The sequence below is a fragment of the Lactuca serriola genome, chromosome 9, assembly GCF_051521515.1.
Source record: "Lactuca serriola cultivar US96UC23 chromosome 9, Lser_US96UC23_V15, whole genome shotgun sequence".
NCBI lineage: Eukaryota > Viridiplantae > Streptophyta > Magnoliopsida > Asterales > Asteraceae > Lactuca > Lactuca serriola.
In genome coordinates this window covers 35,763,083-35,782,416 of record NC_136416.1, presented here as the reverse complement: position 1 = coordinate 35,782,416, position 19,334 = coordinate 35,763,083, and the positions used below count along the sequence as shown (strand labels likewise).

General features: G+C 32.8%; 2 protein-coding genes across 4 annotated transcripts; both read left to right on the top strand.

The window, feature by feature from the left end:
- Positions 1-318: 318 nt before the first annotated feature.
- Positions 319-4,895, top strand: LOC145074988 (Transducin/WD40 repeat-like superfamily protein). The gene is made up of 14 exons (XM_079021295.1): positions 319-434; positions 552-607; positions 679-828; positions 1,816-1,930; positions 2,042-2,144; positions 2,232-2,409; positions 2,554-2,608; positions 2,854-2,941; positions 3,048-3,123; positions 3,319-3,418; positions 3,667-3,718; positions 4,161-4,298; positions 4,501-4,588; positions 4,690-4,895. The coding sequence occupies exons 1-14, from the start codon at positions 377-379 to the stop codon at positions 4,750-4,752; spliced, it is 1,320 nt and encodes a 439-aa protein (XP_078877421.1). The 5' UTR covers positions 319-376; the 3' UTR covers positions 4,753-4,895.
- Positions 4,896-6,095: 1,200 nt separating this feature from the next.
- LOC145072282 (alpha-L-arabinofuranosidase 1-like) lies at positions 6,096-15,135 on the top strand. 3 transcript variants are annotated; one of them, XM_079018683.1, is made up of 19 exons: positions 6,097-6,253; positions 10,088-10,601; positions 10,872-11,135; positions 11,255-11,309; positions 11,412-11,614; positions 11,749-11,870; positions 11,960-12,107; positions 12,370-12,439; positions 12,572-12,717; positions 12,799-12,844; positions 12,925-12,977; positions 13,080-13,224; positions 13,328-13,446; positions 13,549-13,620; positions 13,715-13,815; positions 14,231-14,287; positions 14,396-14,594; positions 14,658-14,804; positions 14,924-15,135. In XM_079018683.1, the coding sequence occupies exons 3-19, from the start codon at positions 10,914-10,916 to the stop codon at positions 15,083-15,085; spliced, it is 2,067 nt and encodes a 688-aa protein (XP_078874809.1). In that variant the 5' UTR covers positions 6,097-6,253; positions 10,088-10,601; positions 10,872-10,913; the 3' UTR covers positions 15,086-15,135. The 3 variants fall into 3 exon arrangements, with proteins under 3 accessions (XP_078874808.1, XP_078874809.1, XP_078874810.1); XM_079018682.1 differs by lacking the exon at positions 10,088-10,601 and having other exon boundaries at positions 6,096-6,253; XM_079018684.1 differs by lacking the exon at positions 10,088-10,601 and having other exon boundaries at positions 10,912-11,135.
- The last annotated feature ends 4,199 nt before the right edge of the window (positions 15,136-19,334 follow it).

Sequence of the window (19,334 nt, the reverse complement as noted above, 5' to 3'; positions counted from 1 at the left end):
CACAAAATGACAAGTATCAAAACTCATGAGAGATTGATATGTGGCAAAAAAAAAAAACTTACATTTATTAAGAAGGATGCAAATTTTTAATATTGTGACATTTATCAATAGGAGGAAAATAAACTTACTTATTTATTAGAATAGGAAGATAAACTTACTTATTTATTAGAATAGGAAGATTACATATTAATGTCCCGATATATATACTTTGAAATTTTAAATGGATTGGAGATGGCCAAAACAATACCTGAGGGACCGTAGTGTAATTTACTCAAAAGGAAATGAAGTCCTTAGTCCCGGGTGAAAAGGGGGGAAATTTGCTACTACATCAGCCAGCCCTACTCTCCCAAAACACAGAGACAGCGGAACTTGAAGAATGCCATCGTTTCCTCATCCGGGCTCCGTTACTGTATGCGAAATCAACAGAGACCTAAGTATAACTTCTCTCCATAATGCGTATAATCTACAATGGATTTCGAATTCATTTGCTGATTTTATATGGAATCCATTGTCATTAACAAATTTCAACTTCTGTTTTGACTAATCATCAGTTACCGCTGAAAATCTTTCGGAGGATCAAGCGAAGGAAACTTATGGAAAAGTTCTTGTAAGCTTTTCATCCCTTTTATATATTGATTACCATCAGCGATAGGGAGATTGATATTCTGCAACATTTAGGGAGTAGTATTCAGTCCAATTCCGTATCAGATAGATTATCCAGCGTCGCTACATCCAGATAGAGGCGCAGAACTTCCAGTGAATCGTTTATCGCGTTTACTTCAAGCAGTTTCTTATGGTCCTCTTAAAAGCCTTCTGGGTCCTGATGATGTAAGTATCTCGTATACTATCGTATAGAGTAGTATATTTTGTGCCTAAATTAGGGCTCATATGACTCAAATTAGTGCATTCAATTCCACTAAGTTGGTGTTTGAAGTGTGATTTCCAAGCTCTCGAAATGGAATTGGAATTCTGTAAACATCATAAATTCGAATTTTGTATCAGCTATGGATTGATATCTGCTTTAACTGCTGCTCATCATGAATTGTGAACCGATAATTTTTAAATTCCATTCCAAAGTTGTGAAAATGGAGTTCCAGAAGTTCTGAAATGAAAATGTAAACATCTTACTCATGTAAGTTGGCAACTGTGAAATTTAGATATTACATAGTAGGTGAAACAAAGATATAACGGTACTTCACACACAAATAACAGTTTTGTCTCTGCAATGTTGATAGGTTTGCACTCTTCTGTAGTAGTAGTTAACACTTTTCCATCTTTGGATTTGTATCTCTGTGGTATGGATGATGTGAATTTGTTTTTTACTATTACATTGATCACAAACAAGGTAATTCTACCAAATCAACTTTTGGTTTCATTTTGAAACTCTGCAGTAAATATCCACTACCATTTTCTTATACCAACACTTTTTCCTGTTAATTCTTTGCTTCCTAGACATGTTACAAATACTTGCTACATAATCAAACATCTGGATTTTTTCTAAACACAATACCCATCCTTGTGCATTTGTTATTTTGATAGCATTATAGCAAGTCTTTCTTTAATTACTTCTACCTGAACCTAGTATAAATATAGCTGAATGAACCAAAAGAAAAGATATAACCCCGAAGAACACACATAAATGAGATCCAGAAATGGGTTATTAACACAAAAGAGCATACTTGGCAGATTGAAGAAGCTCATCCTTGGTTTACTGCAAGGGGATCATGATTTATAAATTCTACTTTCAGTTTTCTTTTTCATTTGTAAGCATGAACATGTGGCCTAATTTTGTTCTTGTTAATTAAAATTTCGCAGGTGAAATTATTGGCACATGTTGATCTCAAATGTGTTAGTTGGCACCAAAAAAAGGATATTCTGGCATTTATATCTGCACGGAATCAAGTAACTATTCGTGATTATGGAGACTCAGGTGAGAAACTTACTGAAATGAGCATGCAAAACAGTTGTTTTGGTATACTCTCCAGATTTTTTCAGTATCTTGAGATCTGATTACTTGGTTGTTCTCCTTTTTTTCTATTAGGAGAAGGGAAGGACCCCTGCATTCTGATGAATGATCTTCAAAGGGAAGCTAAACTCTTGGAATGGAGGCCAAATGCTGGGAAGACACTTTCAGTAGGCTGCAAGTTAGTATATTTGACATCCATACCCTTGCACTCTTGGCATTTACTATGTATGTGGAAGGTCATGAGTTTTTATTAATGTACAAACAGGGGTGGAATTTGCATTTGGTCTGCTTCGTATCCTGGAAATACTGCATGTGTTAGACCTGGGGTTAATTCTGGCATCCGCTCTAGAGGTTCTGGAGTTAGATGGACTCTTGTGGATTTTCTTCGAGGCCATGGTGATGAACAAATAAGTGCACTCTCATGGAGTCCTGATGGAAGATATCCTAATTAGCTTTTGTTTTGCTAGCATGTTGGTTTTCTTATTCAGTGCTACTTTGATCCATTTTGAAATTTTGATTTTTAGAGTTTTTTTGCATGACCAATTAATATGCACTTATAATGCTTCCCTTAACGTATCTTCACATATGTAGCATCTGCTTCATATGAGAGCTCATCGTTCACAATATGGGATTTTGCTCAAGGTAATTATGACTATGCTGTTGTTGGTTTTTTTAAAAGGAAGTTAAAGGCGTATTTCTCTTTTCATATGTAAAAAAGCTAATGGATTAAAAATCCCCTGTTACTGTTCTTGATTGATTGTTCTAGTTCCCACACTCTTGCCTTTTGATGAGCTTTAGAGTTTACAAATGCACTATGTTAAAAAGATGATCTTTCTTCACATATTGAGCTTGATATAAACAAATTCTTGTTGTGGGTATTTGTGCAGGGGTGGGCACACCCATTCGGCGAGGATTAGGGAAAATATCTCTGCTAAAGTGGTCTCCTACTAGAGATTACTTTTTTGCTGCAAAATTGTAATGTCATTTATCATTGGACTCAGATCTATTCAGTTGATATATTCATTCAAGACACATATTAAAAAAACTTTGGCACTAAAGCAATTATCATGTTGTTATGTAGTGATGGAACATTCTATCTGTGGGAGACAAACACATGGACATCAGAACTGTGGTCTTCAACAAGTGGCTTTGTTACGGTTAGTTTTTATTGCATATACAATATTGCTCTGTTGCATGTAGAGATGTCATGTAAAATTGTTGTAGTAAGTATGTTTTTCATGTGTAACAAACACAACATTAGGGTTTATCTTGTTGATCTCTGATTTGTTTATATAGATATCACATGATATTTTGCTGAAGTTGGTGCTAATTGCTGCTATATATATATGTAGGGAGCAGCATGGGATCCTAATGGGCGTATGATTCTTATTGCTTTCTCTGGATCTTTAACATTAGGTTCTGTTCACTTTGCTACAAAGCCTCCATCACTTGGTATGTGCTGCTATCTTCTCTTTACTCTTTACTCTTTACTTACACTGATTTTACTGAAAGTGGCATTTCTATCTGTGCTTCTGTTTGATCTGAAGTTGCTAGAGTTTCTGTAGGATGCCACTACCTTTTGATATTAATGTTAGATTTATGTTTCTTCTTTGGAGTTGGCCTTTATATATCACCAATTCACCATATCCTTTATTGTTGTCATGTTTGCCATTTCTCATGATGATTTTCATTTTCCTCAGATGCACACCTGCTGCCTGTTGACTTGCCAGAGCTGAAATCTTTGACCAACAGGTAATTACAAATGTTGCCTTTTGTTATCTATTATTCATTCTAGTGCATTATTATTATTTTTTTCTTTCCTTGAACAATAAACTTTTAATGCTGATATCTTCATCTAATTTACTTTTCAATGTAAAAGTAAAACATATGCAACTTACACCTTCTTAAGTTATGACAAATTTTGTAGAAGGTTGCATATGTTTTAGGATAATATCATTTGTATAGATTGATTTGTTCTATGTTAGGTAATGGTTGTTGAAAGCCGTTGGTATAGGTATAGGTATAGAAGCATATGATTATCTGTCCTGTTTGTATTTGGTGTTATTTCTGTTTATCTTTGTACATAATAGTATAATTTTTTGACGACTAATAAAATTTAGCAGAGGCAAAGTAGACAAGAATAAATCGTTATCTCGTTTGTAAGTTGTAACATAAGATATGGTTGATATGACAGTGGAGGTATTGAGAAGATAGCATGGGATGCTACAGGGGAGCGTTTGGCTGTGTCATATAAAGATGGAAACGAGGTGTACAAGGGTCTCATTGCCATATATGATGTTAAAAGGGCTACAATCATAACCCCCTCATTAATGTATGTCACTAATTTTCATTCATTCTTCGCATAATAATAATTTATAAATAAAAGACTTATCATATCCTGTCAATATAACATATACTGTAGTAGTATATTTCTACATAACAAACTATACCTAAAAAAGTGGGACAGGGTTTTGTAGTGCTTGTTTTCATTTTTTTTTTTTTTTTTTTTTTTTTTTTTGAATTGATTGATGCAGTGGGTTCATCAGAGGGCCTGGAGAGGACCCGAAGCCTCTAACATTTTCATTCCATGACAAGTACAAACAGGGGCCCCTGTTATCAGTTGTAAGTCTTGTATTTCTAGCACCCATTTTATCAATTTAGCCACTCATACTCAACTATTATTAAAAAAAAAATTAATAATTATGCAATGCAATGCAATGCAGGTATGGAGCACTGGAAGTTGTGTCACCTACCCCCTCCTGATTCGTTCCCATCTCCTTGCTTAGCTTAAGCCCAGCCCACCTCACCTATTTTCAATTTTCTTCACTTGTACACTTTCTCTCCAGTTTTGCAGCAATCATGGCCATGGACATTTCATTTGTAGAATATTATCAGAAGGAATGGAATCTGTGTCAAAGGATTTAATTAATTATATATATATATATATATATATATATATATATATATGATGGGGTATTTTGGTATTTTAACAGATAATGGAATTGAATTATTTTCAAACATGGAAAGAACGGAGAAAATCTCAAGGATCAATTAAGTTCCCTTTATTTGGCATCAAATGAATATTGAATTCCTGAACAATATGTTTGATGGCGACCTAGTGGTTTATCCTTTATCCTAATCAGCTGAAAAAAAGTTATAAAATGTTAAGTAAAAGATTGATTGATTGTTTAATCTTCCAAGTCAATTTAATTCGTGTACACAATTTCACTTTTTAGAAACTTTAATCTTTCCTTTTTATGGGTTGAACTGAAGGAAAAGATTGCTTCCACGCTTGGACATAACCCGATACAAATTCATCATTTTTTTAGTTCACCCCATATTTTTACCAAGAGAAATTAAAGACATTGGTTGGACGAATTCATCAAGTGATATTTAAAAATATTTATACATATTTCCTTATAAAATATAAACTTTTATATATATATCTTCTCATTGGGCAATATTAAAACATTAAAAGTATGAATCGATACATCTAATACCTAATTAATTAACAAATGAAACATTATATAGATAACAAATACCAAAAGAGAAATTAAATATCCTTTTACTTTTTGTTCTTACATATCCTCCTATCCAATGAAATTTTGATATGTGTAACATTTAATGAGATTTAATGATATTTTAGGAAAATAATATAACATATGTCATCATTTAAATGGGTAGGAAAATTGGTAGGATAAAAAGTAGGAGGATATTTAATTTCTCATTTTTCATACAAAATAAGTAACATTGATTCACACAAACAGAACATAAGGATTGTTTTGCTTTGTCATCTGTAACAAATTAGGCCTAAGGGTTCAAAGAGTTGTTTGAATGTGACATTGAAAGTGATTAATCTTGTTATTAAGGTCATGTCCCAGATTTTAAGGGTATATAGTTTATGGACTAAAAACATTTGAAAAATAAAAGGAACGAATTATACAGGATTTTCATTCGAACCATATCCAAAAATAGTAATTTACTCCAGTAATTAAATGCAAAATTTGGTGAATGAAGATATGACTTATGGCAGCAAATGGAGGTGGGTTGATGGGGTCCATTAACTAATTAATTTTTGTGGAGATGGATAAGCTTTGCTTACGTTAAAGCAAAGACAGAATATAGCATCTCTGAAGCCTCTAAAATTCAAACCAAACAATCAAATCATTAATCCCTTCACAAAACGCCTTTCTTCCGTTTCCTCAATCAACAACACACACATGACACATTTCATTTAAAGGATCTTCATCTGCATCTTCTTCATTTAAAGGCCATCTCTGTAACTCTGTAAGAATCTTCTTTTCTTCTCTTTAATTTCATCTCTAAATAATTAATGAAATGCTCTTTTCTGTCAACGATCGATGTAATTAAACATACATACAGACAGATAAAATATTGCTTTTTCTGATGAGTATACAGTATCAGTAGCTAAGTGCAAATTTGGATCCTCAATTGCTTGTTTTGAGAATATTTTCATGTCGTTGCTCTTTCTGTGTTGCTTATTGAGAGTTGACTTTTAGTTCTGATTGAATGACTTTCTTTAACTCTTCAAAACGAACTAACAATTGTTACTCACCCTCTTCAATTCTGTAATCGATGAATGATTTGTTTGCCCAATATCTACTTCCTTCAACCCCAAAGTTACGCACCTCCATTGAAATTTTTAATTCTAAAAAATAGCTACAAGTAGTCAAAATGTGATTATATTGTGATTGTCACCAAATATGGCCTCATTCGTTATGTTATTTTGTTATGAAAATATTAAACATATGATTTTTTGATTTAATGGTATTAATATTTGATTGGAACCGTAAATAAAGATGGATATAAAAACCACTATTGGTTGGTGTATCTTGCATTGGTTTGACATGGTCTTATAAAATCTATATATGTTGGAGCCCCTCTCCTTGTAAATGCTTTTTTGGAGACTAGAACTAAGGACTACTCGTATATATCTTTTATGGTATTAAAGTCGACGGTTAGCACCTTCATGAACCGACACATGACACATTCCTCTCTATCATCATCGAGTCTCCATCTTTATAGGAGTGTTAGTGTATCATGACAATATGATCCTATAAGTATCTATATATGTTGGATTTATCCGTCTCTTCATACAAACTCTTTTGGTGAAACAATCTTAAGCTATGTTTGGCGCGCCACAACTAGCTGATAAGCTAGTTTATTTTTATGTTTTTTTTAAGACGTCATGTTTGGCAAGTCAAAAAGTAGCTTATAAGTTAGCTTTTTAAAAAATTATTTATACTAGCTATTTAGGAGTTTTTAATTTTTTTTTTCAAATATACCCCTTAATTAATTATAGAAATACATTCTTTTAAATGTTTTTTATGTCATTTTATATTTTTTAACTAGCTTTTCAGCTAGTTTACCAAACGTCATTTTTTAGCAGTTAGTTTTCAGCTATCAACTAGTTTTTTTTAATAGTTAACTTTTCAGCTATCAACTAGTTTTTTATTTAATAGTTAGCTTTTCAGCTATCAACTACTATGCCAAACATAGTCTTAGACTCTTAATTATCTCTTACACTTCAATCATTAACATTATATAAAACTAGTGCCATTAAATCCTGTCAAATTCATTGCATTATATCTAACACCAAAAAGAATACAATTTTTTAGAAGCAATAGTGGACTATGCATATATCTTACACTTCATTCATTAACATTGTCTTATACACCAAATTGATAAAATTGGCAACATTAAATCGTCTTAAACAAATTACACCATATTTAACACCCCTAAAAATTATATGTGTATGTTTATCAAAACTAGCTGAAAGTTGAAAACTATAATTTTTATTTTTATGAAATTGTTTGACAAAGTAGCTTAATGACATAAAAATAAAAATTATTAACTCATAAAGTTCTCAAAAGCTATGAACTCTTTTGTATTAAAATAAAAGTTTTAAATCCGTACTTCTTAATAATATTTGTCTTTAATTCTAGTTGTTTTTCTTAAAAGCTTATTGCCAAAAATACACTAGGTATATTCCTCTTTATCTAACTTCTATAGTTTTGTAAAACAAATCAACCCTTATATTCATTAACTTTTTACACATTCTCCCTGTATAAATGAAAATAATTTGTCACTTATCATCCTCTTATTCATTATGCCACATGTCATTTTATGGTAAATTTAGATTAAATTATATCCATGTGTTATTTTATGGTTTTTTTCATTTTATTAAATTTATATAATACTTAAATGTAATAAACGAATATTCAAATCATTAATGTAACTTTCCTTATAATTTCTAATTTCTAAATTGAATCTAATTATTTTAGTTGTTTATTTATCTAAATTATTAATTTAAATTTTAAAGATAAATAAGCATTTTAATTTTAATAATTAAATCTTTTAATTTTTTTTCTTACAAATTTAAATTTTTTAAATTGTTAGATCTTCATGTTTTTTATTTTTTTTTAACAAACTCATGTAATACATGAGTCTCACAACTAGTATTTTATTACAGCAAACCATGAGTTTAGAAACATCCTACACATCATCAGACAAGTGTTTATCAAATTTAGCAATACAGATTACTACTGTATCTTGAGAATCAACATTATAACTGTTTTTTAAAAGGACTCTTCCAACCATTTTCTAAACAATTTCAATTGTATTTTTTTTAGAACTAGAAATTGTTCCAGCTCCGCTTCGCGAGAGATGAAGGCTGATAGTCTATTTATGTCCTCTTTGTGGGGATATAATATATAAATTGTCTATTATTTTTTAAACACATAGACCATTTGTTGTAAAAAAAAATTATGCACAAGGTCCTTTTATGTAAATTATAGGACAATTTTGTAATTTATTTCTACACAAGGACCAAATTTGTCAACATACAAAAGGATTGTGGCCAAAGTCTTAAACCCAAAGAATATATTATTTAAACACATGGATCATTTCTATAAAAAAAAATGCACAAAAAGCTTTTCTATAAACCATAGAGACAACTTTTGTAATTTATTTTCTATATAGAGATCAAACGTTGTCGACAACGAAAATATTGTGGCCAAAGTCTAAAAGTCAAACTTAAAAAAAAAACAGACAAGAACTTGTTCCGTAAATGCAGGGATAATTTTTATAATTTATTTTCTATATATGGACCAAACTTGCCAACATATGAAACTATTGTGACAAAAGTCTAAACGCCAAAACTTTTGTGGTAAAACTCAAAAAGGAAAAACTAAACTATTCATATATGGGTTATTTTTTATAATTACAAGGAACGCTTTTATAATTTATTTTTTGCACAATTACTAACTCTATCAACATACTGAAATATTGTGGTCAAATCTAAAACCCTATCGTAAAAAAATGGACATAAATTTTTTTTATAATTTATTTTTCACATAGGAACCAAACCTATCAACATACAAAACTATTATGATAAACTTTTAAAAGTTAAAACTTTTTTGGTAAAAGATAAAAAAGAAAATATACTAATCATAGATTGCTTTTTATTACACATAATAATTTATATTGTATTGTAAATGTTATAGACAAATCGATTAAATTCTTTAATAACATCCATAATTAAGAAAACTTTTTTTAATAAAAAATTCAAAAAAGAAAGTTTATTGTATCTTTCATAATAAAACAAAATTTTCATTTTTTCTTTTATAAATCATTTGTAGATATTGTCTAGTTAAGTGGTTAAAAAACTATATGTCCCATATAATAAATTTAAAAAAATAAAAAAATAATAAGAAATAAAAAAACTCTTAGTTAAATTTTAGATTTCTTTTTTTAAACAGCAAATAATTATATATTTTTCTTCTCTATTTGGGATTGAACTCAAGACATCCTTATTAGTTGTTAGTTTAAACCTTTATGTTAGTCAAGTAGACTAGCCCCAACTTCTAGTTGGATTTTAGATAATAAGTTCGTTCAAAAAACTTTGAATCGTAATAAATATAAGATTTTTATTTCAAAAAGATATGGAAAAACTCAATACAGATGCTATAAGAGCATTTTAAGGGACATGTTTTTATAGTTTATCAATATTAGCTTTTATATATTGAGAGCATATATTTATTTTGTCTTATCAAAATTTCAAAATCAATGATCAGCTCTCAACCAAAATCGACCATGCAGGCTGCAGCAACCCTGCGACGAAGACACTGCTGAAAATCCTGTTAACCTTGCGATAAAACCAAAATAGACCCTGAAGAAAACCTGTTGACCCCGCCCCCTTCAAAACCCGGCGATAAAGACAATCTGTTAGACTCCCACGTTGACCCTTCGGAAAACCATCAACTGAAATTGATGTTGAAAACAGATAAGGAACGACGGTGGATTTCATCGCCGGGGGAAGGGTAGGTGGGTTGTGTGGTTCTGATTCTCTCTCTCATAAACCAAACCAGAAGGATGTGGGGTTGAGAGGGAGTTTGGGTGGATGAATGGTGAGTTGCAGAGAGGAGAGAAGTCATTGATGGAGAGAGGGGAAAGTGGAGGAATTGATTGTAGCGGAAGAGGGAAAAGGAGAAGGTCTCCGGTGGAGGGAGGAGGGAGGAGGAAATGCTCAGGTAGGCGGTGGCTGCCGGACCGACGTAAAACAAAACCCAAGCCCAGTCCTTGTCCTTCAGCATACAGTCGACCGGTTGAATAGGTAAAAAGCGGGAAAAATGACTAAACTGAAACAAAATTAGATAAATTAAGGGTTAGAATCGTAGAATCAGAAGAAGTTTAGTGCGTATAATAAAACTATGACATACTTTGTTGTCATTCCTTGATATTAACCCTTTGCTATGCCTATTGCTTTCAGATCCTTATGTAATTGTTGTTAGTAAATAACTTATTTATAGGGATTATCTTAAGAAATTTACACAAAAAATGGTGAAGTGTTTTATACAACTGTTTTGTTAATGGAATGATACAGAAAGCAAGTTAATTTATTTAAAAGTGTGGTTTTGGAGAAGAAATGGGTTCAAGTTCAAGAAATGAGGCTGAAACTGTAAATCTAATAATAGTTGGGCTTCTTCTTATTGGGCTTTCTACTTTGATTTACTGCTCATCAACTTTGGGGGATACAAATACAAAAGGAGATAAAACAAGTACAAACGCATTGCTTCTTGTAAACACTTCACAAGATGAAGGATCCACAAGGAAAATACCAGAAAGCCTTTTTGGTGTTTCCTTTGAGGTACAAGTAACAAGTTTGCTTGCATTTTGTTAATTACATATATATCATAGTTATATTTTCATCATTTATGTATTTGAAAGTATGAATACTTAAATTACCAGTGATTTTGTATTTTGTAGGAGATTAACCATGCTGGTGTAGGTGGGTTGTGGGGAGAGTTAGTAAGCAACAGAGGTAACTTAACTGTCAAAAATCTTTGAATAATATAAAGTAAAAAATAACAAACTACCATTAACATTTTGATAGTATTTTTTTTATCAACTTATGTGTTGTTAGGTTTTGAATCTGGTGGAAGACATTCTCCTTCAATTATTGACCCGTGGTCAACCATTGGGAATTATTCATTGGTGAAAGTATCAACAGACCTTTCTTCATGTTTCAACAGAAATCCTGTTGCATTGAGGATGGAGGTGGTTTGTGACACCAGTTCTTGTCCAGCTGGAGGGGTTGGTGTATATAATCCTGGATACTGGGGGATGGTAAGAATTACAACCTACTTTCATTTTTTTTTTTTTTTTTTTTGTTATAGCATCCTACTTTTATAGCATTGAACTAGAACACATTTTCAATAGCATTGTTATTATTATTTATTTATTTTTTCTCATTATTTCAGAATATTGAAAAAGGGAAGACGTACAAGTTTGTTGTATATATTCGTTCATTAAATCCAATAAATGTAACTGTGTCATTGACCGACTCAACTGGAATGCAAACACTGGCTACTGCAAATACCATGTAAGTATTTATTGAATTATAACGGAGCAATTTTGTAGAAATTATGAAAAAGGGGTATTAAAGATTTTTTATTATTATGGTTCTTTAAGAGCCAATGATGTTTCAAATTGGAAAAAGATGGAAGTTGTGTTAGAAGCAAAAGTGACAAATCATAATTCAAGACTACAGTTGACAACTAACAGAAAAGGAGTCATATGGTTTGATCAAGTTTCTCTTATGCCCATGGATACATACAAGGTATTTTTTGTACTCGATATTTATTTCAGTTTAAATAAATTGAAGAATACATGTCACTTGCCTGTGTGCAGATTTATATTTGTACTATTATATTTTGTCAATAATTATTCCCTAGATCTAATTCTGATTCTTTATATGTAAATGTGATTCTTCATATTTTGACAATTCTACAATATGCATATAGAAAAGATTCATCATCGTATAAATTATACATTTTGTAAATGTGCTACTGACAACTAAAATAATTTTTTTTTTGGAGCAGGGGCATGGTTACAGAAATGATCTTTTTAAGATGGTTGCAGATTTGAAGCCAGGGTTTATCAGGTTTCCTGGTAAATATATGGTTATTTTGATTATTTGATGCGATTATACTCGTGATATTTTGATTCATTCATAATATATTTTGTAAAGTTATGATATTTTAATAGCTTATAATTAATTTAATAGCATGTGTTGCTGATTAGGTGGAAGCTATGTTGAAGGAAACTTTTTAAGAAATGCATATTGGTGGAAGGATACTGTTGGACCTTGGGAAGAAAGATCTGGACATTTTAATGACATATGGTCTTACTGGAATGATGATGGACTTGGCTACTTTGAATTTCTCCAGGTGACTTTAATCATCTTGTTAATTCAGCTTTCAAACCCTAATTCTCATTTATTAAAAAATCAGAAATACTCTGTTTTACAGCTGGCAGAAGACTTGGGTGCATCACCAATATGGGTATTGAACAGTGGTACTATAGCATTTTGTTTTCTTTAACTCTACTCTTTAAACACACTTGTTAATTAATCCTCTTTTTTCTTTAACTGAAAGGATTCAGCCACCAAGAGGCAATCGATACCTCCAACATTACACCTTTTGTACAGGTATTTTTTACTTTCAATGTCACAAACTTTAATTTTAATCCCCTCTTAATATAAGATTATATTTTTCAGTTTCATTAAGAGGTTGATGTTTTTTGAATTCAGGATGCTCTTGATGGAATTGAGTTTGCTAGAGGTGATTCGAATTCAACATGGGGATCTATTCGAGCTGATATGGGACACATAGAACCATTTAATTTGAAACATGTTGCAATTGGGAATCAAGATTGTCAAATGCCACATTATCGTGGTAATGCATTTCTATCTACTTTTTTTAGTTTTAGTTGATGTATGTATTTAAAAAACTTGTTTATTATCAAGGCAAATACTATCTTATTTCTCATTTTGCATAGCAAATTACCTCAAGTTCTATGATGCTATAAAGAAAGCTTATCCAGGCATCAAAGTGATCTCTAATTGTGATGGATCAAGCACACAATTAGACCACCCTGCAGATATGTATGATTATCATGTAAGATTCTTTGTTTAACATTGATAGATTATTAGAGATAGTAATTTGATCCACAAAGGGGTGTTTTTTGCTAAAATGATTTTTTTTTTTAATTCTTGTTAGGTCTATGTAAATGCGAGAACGATGTTTTCTATGGCTCATAAGTTTGATCTAACATCACGAATTGGTCCAAAGGTTTGTAAAATGGAGTTCAAAAAAATGATTAGAAATATATATTTTTTTTATTATGTGAAAAGTATGTGTGAATTGTGAGAGTGAATGATTTCAGGCATTTGTAAGTGAGTATGCTGTGGTAAATGATGGTGGTTCAGGAAATCTTTTAGCAGCACTTGCAGAAGCTGGATTTCTTATTGGCATAGAGAAGAATAGGTTTGTCTTTTTTTTTTCTTCTAAAATGTTAATTACATATAAATATATGAGACTCTAAATAAATAACAGATTTCATTTTGTCCAGATTAAGTAAAAACAAGAAGCAGACATGTATAGCTGTCCACATTAAGTTCTTAACCCATTAAGCTATAGTATATATGGGTGTTCCTTTTGACTTGGTAGATAAACTCATGAAAATGATTGCAGATTTCTAAAAAGTTACAACTTTAATAGGGAAATACACATTTCCCTGACTTTCTCTACTAAATTGTTCTTTCTATCGTAAATGAAAAGGAAACACACATATACAGCTTAACAAATTAAGTCATGTCCCTCATGAAGTTCATTAAGTGAAAAAGAAACAACACCCTTCTCTTTCTAGAATCCTAGTATTCTAACATGATTCTTGTTGCAGTGATATTGTTGATATGGCAAGCAATGCACCTTTGTTTCTGAATGCCAATAACAAGGGGTATATACGTTTTCTCTATTCAAAAATTCTATTCTTGACTAAAAATTATCAACTATTTTATATAATGCGAACTTGTAATAACAGTATGTTATTTTTCTCTCTTTTAAGGTTTGTGCCAGATGCAATAGTGTTTGATTCTTATCGGGCTTATGGAACACCAAGTTACTGGATGCAACGGTTTTTCTCAGTGTCAAATGGTGCAACTCTGCTTCATTCAGACCTCCAAAGCAATTCATCAGAATCACTTATGGCATCCACTATTTTGTATCAGAACCCAGTGGATAAGAACAACTATATAAGAGTAAAGGTAAAATTTAACCCTTTTTACCTTAACCTAAAACGGTTTGATTTTGAGTAATTTCTTTTTCAGGTTTTAAACTATGGGAGTAACCAAGTGAACATGAAGATAGCAATTAAAGGGTTAGATCCTGGCTTAATAGACTATTCAAAGTCATCAAAAGCCGTGTTATCCTCCACTAATGTTATGGATGAGAATTCTTTCCAAAATCCAACCAAGGTGTTTATTCTCTCTTATATGACTTAATAATAACTTGATAAATTAAGTTATGTCCATGTTAAGTTCATTAAGTGAAAAAGAAATAGGGCCTAACTTTTCATGGGCATATCATGATGCAGGTTTCAGTGGTTCAAAGCTTAATCAAGAAACGTAGGAATGATATGAATGTGGTACTCCAGCCAAATTCTTTGTCTTCTTTTGATTTGTTAATATTGTCAAAGGATATTGTACAGATTATTACAATGAATGATATGTCATATGTATCATTATCAAAGGTCTAATGTAATTATGAAAAGCATAATGACTATAAATAAAATAACTTTTTCTTTAATCCTAAAATCTATCGTTTTCCATTGATATGTTTTGCTTTTTGCTATAGGCAGATGTTTACATGGTTTCGACGTGTAAGTAATCAAGCCACCAAAGAGGCAAAGAGCCCCTCATGATTCATGAACCACTCATATTGTTTATTCATTAGACCATAAGGTGTCTAGCATACCGCATACCATGGTAAGATGCAATATGCGGTAAACAACGCACCGATAACCAAAAAGAAAATGCGGTAAGGGTTTATCGTGGTATGCTTTTGCCGCACCCTTCTCCCCCTTTTGACCGTTTGAAAGTAGCCGTTGGCTGTTTTATTTTACTTTTTACATTTTCCTATAAATAAAACTTAACTTCTCATTTTAAAATCACCAAACAACACAAAAAATTTTCTAGTATGTATTCCGTTTAATTAATGAAGTATTTTTCTTTTATTAATTTTAATTTATTACATTTTATTCGATAAAAAAAGTGTGGTAAGGTGTGCTATGACACCCATCAGTTTTGTGGGGTGTGGTAAAAACTGACGTGTCAATAGAAAAGTGTGGTGGGTGTCATATGATATCCACCATCCTTATAAAAATACTTAAGATATGTGGACGTAGGATCTTTAAGTTTCAGAGATGGTTGCTATTGCCTCTCCTTCACAAGCCCGATTCTAATGGTTATGGTTACAACAACAGTGAACCATTTGGGTCTTGACTATGAAAATGGCTCTGCGAAGACGCTTCTTTAGTGTTCTTCTGGCAGACGAAAACCAACTAGTTAATCAGAAAAAGAACGACAATGGCTTGTAGCATTTCCTATTGATTTGTCTATAGGATGAGATGTAAAAGAAGGCTTTATCGTCTAAAGGCAGGGGTGAGCTTTCTCACTATACCTCGTTCTTCTTTTATCCCGCCTGCTTTCTTATCCATGTTTCGTATATTTCGTACGTAGACAGCTAGTTACCCTGACTAGTTTTTTAGTGCAAAAAAGGACCAACGACGATCCTATCCTAAAGAAGGAGTAGGAGTAGAACTGAGAATCTTTTTTTTATTCCAGCTGAGAAGACTGGTAAAAGGAGGGATCAAGAATGTTATATATTTCAGGAGCTAGATCAGTTGCCGATGAACAAGTTAGAATTGCCTCAACAAAAATAGATGGAATGGGGCCTAAAAAAAGCCATTTCAATTCATTATCGATTAGGTATCAGTGGGAACATAAAGATAAAAGAATTAACTAAGTATCGGATCGACCAAATTGAACAAATGATAGGTCAAGATCATGTTGTTCATTGGGACTTGAAGAAGGGAGAACGAGCAGATATCGAACGATTAAATTCCTTTTCTTGTTATTGTGGAATTCATCATCAAGATGGATCACCCTTACGTGGTCAATGAACTCATACTAATGCTAGGACTTGTCGCAAGCAAATTCGGAAATGAAAGTAGTCTACCAAAAGCCTTGGTACTTGTATGATCAATCACACTATTCAATAGCTCACTAAAATTTTGATTTGGGGATTTCATCAGTTACTAATGTAGGGGTATGAAGTCTTGTCTAACATGGAACACTTAGATCACAATGGAGTACTTGGGGTTGATGGGGCATGTGAAAACAAAAATGGATCATCTGATAAAGGAATGGACGAACGGATCAAGTGCCAAAGGAATTGATCATGCAGAAGGGGGTTTGGAGCACATAAAAGAGGTTTGGAGTGCTTGGGAGTGATATGGAGCAACAGAGGGATCTTGTTGCGCCATACGTTAAATGGATGAGCCAAGAAGGATGCTCTTGCGCCATGAGGTGTTCCTCTTGCGCCATGAGGTGTTCCCCTTGTGCCATGGGGTACTCCTCTTGCGCCATGAGGTATGCTCTTGCGCCATGCATGTTCCTGTTGCCCCAAGGTGGTGTTGTTGCTCCAATCTTGATGTTCTTGTGCCATACTTAATGTGACATCCCCAAATTTACGTCATTTTAAAAATTTTATTTATGATTATTTGAAAATCAGAGTATTCATTTTTAAAGAAATAGGATTGCGGAATTTGTTCCCAGAAAACATGATAAATATATTATCAAAGCATTTCCCGAGAAATGTATTTTGTTTATATTAAAATTGGGATGTCATCGTCAATACATAAACATAAGCATAAACAAACCTTACATTCATTTACACTAGTGATTTACACCTCCTTTAATCTCTTAGTGTAATGTAGTTCCGTATCGATACCTGTGATACAAATAAACTAAGTGAGTTGGGTTGCGAAACCTAGTGAGTATATAGGGTTTTCAACCCACAATAATAAAGTTATTATGTTTCATCATCAAACAATTAATCCAATTACCCATCCCCGTTATCTTCTTTATTTCTTAAAGATTTACCCTAAGAATCATTTATCATTCACTCATTCATTCCTAAGGATTGTCCTAAGGAATATACACGAAGTCCATCGTTGCCTATGGCACAACAGCCAATGTTATCTATTAGGCACAGCTGCCAATATTATCATTCAGGCTCAGCTGCAAGGATTATGATGTTCTCTATTAGGCACAGCTGTCGATATTATCATTTAGACGCAACTGTCAGGATTATGATGTTCTCTATTAGGCATAGCTGGCGATATTATCCTTTAGGCGCAACTGCTAGGATGTTTAGAGTACATCGTAGTTCAAAAACATCTACAGGATGTGATGCAGCTACCAATGTTCATCTATAGGGCACTAAGTTCATAGATGCCAATGTTCATTTATATTATCTTTCATCCCTCATCATTCATCTACCCATCTCTACCCAATATTTTTGTAGGTATAAAATACATATATAGTTTAAATCAAATAAAACATGTTTATTTTGTTCATCCAACATGGATATCAAGAACATAAATAATATGCACACATAACACGTAATTTATATTAAATACTTCATATATATGTGTAAGATGAAAGTAACTATGCACCCACTTGTTAAAGTGATGATTCCAAACTCGGACAACGCTTCGCTTTTAACAATTTTATTTTCCTCCGGCAAAACTAGGAGGTTTGGCTAGGAGCCGGGCTCTGCGGAGGCAGAACTTCCAAGCCAAAAAACTCTTCTTCTCAGAGCCTTCTGGCGCTCCGGGACTCGCCTCTAGCACTTCGAAGTTGCTAGGGATTGGGAGGGAGAGATTAGGAGTGTTGAGAGAGGAAGAATGGGTAAGGTGTAGGTTTTTAGGGTAATTTGCGTCTCTATTTATAGGCTAAGTCAGGTGCGAATACAGGGCGTTCCCTTGCTGAATGTTGGGCATTCGTGGCCAGGTGTCGTCATCTGGTGCTAAGCCGTGGTGAGGAAGCAGTGGCTCAGATCGCGCCACGTGTCCCTCGCTGGTTACCCCAAAAACTCATTATCTTTTAAAATTCGTAACTTTTGCATACGAGCTCTGTTTTTGACGTTCTTTATATCCACGCGTAGGTGGTGACGTAGTCTACAACTTTCATTTAGACTTTATCGGCTATTTTTGACTTTATTCTTAAAGTTCTATTTTAACAAGCCTTAACAGGTTAAGTCCGTTAAAAATTCATAACTTTGTCATCCGACGTCCGTTTTTGTCTGTCTTTTTATTGTTAAGCTCCTATTAACGAGATCTCCGATTCTCGTTTAGGTTGTGTCGGCTAAAAATCGATCGAGCTAAAATTCGATTTCGGGTTGTGCACTGCTATGCTAAATCTTAGAAAAATCCTAACTTCCTCATACGAAGTCAGATTCGGATGTTCTTTTTATGTACATTCCCGATTTAACATATACTACAACTTTTTTTTGAGATATCTAAGACTAAAGAGTATTTTATCGTAAGCTCACTTTTTACGATTCTCGGTGTCGTGATGATTTTGCCGTAAAACTTCGACAGGTCATAACTTCTTCGTTATATGTACGGAACCCTTGTGACGTATACTATAACTTAGTTAGGATTATTTATTCTAAATAATCTTGAATCGAAAAGTCATTTTTACGCTTATTGTCTTTAAATTGACTAGCCCGAATCTGCGGGTGTTACATTTAAAGCCACATGCGCCATCCATATTCCTGTTGCGCCATGATGACGCAAGATGGACCATCTTGGTCCTTGATGAGCCAAGTATGCTATAAAGTCCTATATGATGCTCAGGATTGTTCAAAGATGCTCAGAAGTTGGTATTGCTCAAGGTTTACACCATGTTGTGTCACTATGATGGATGTTTGACCATTAG

Coding starts and splice junctions, on each gene's coding strand:
- LOC145074988 (XM_079021295.1), top strand. CDS start 377: ATGCCATCGTTTCCTCATCCGGGCTCCGTTACTGTATGCGAAATCAAC. Junction 2,609..2,853: donor AATATGGGATTTTGCTCAAG/GTAATTATGACT, acceptor GTATTTGTGCAG/GGGTGGGCACACCCATTCGG. Junction 2,942..3,047: donor TACTTTTTTGCTGCAAAATT/GTAATGTCATTT, acceptor GTTGTTATGTAG/TGATGGAACATTCTATCTGT.
- LOC145072282 (XM_079018682.1), top strand. CDS start 10,914: ATGGGTTCAAGTTCAAGAAATGAGGCTGAAACTGTAAATCTAATAATA. Junction 11,871..11,959: donor CTGGCTACTGCAAATACCAT/GTAAGTATTTAT, acceptor TGGTTCTTTAAG/AGCCAATGATGTTTCAAATT. Junction 12,440..12,571: donor AGGGTTTATCAGGTTTCCTG/GTAAATATATGG, acceptor GTTGCTGATTAG/GTGGAAGCTATGTTGAAGGA.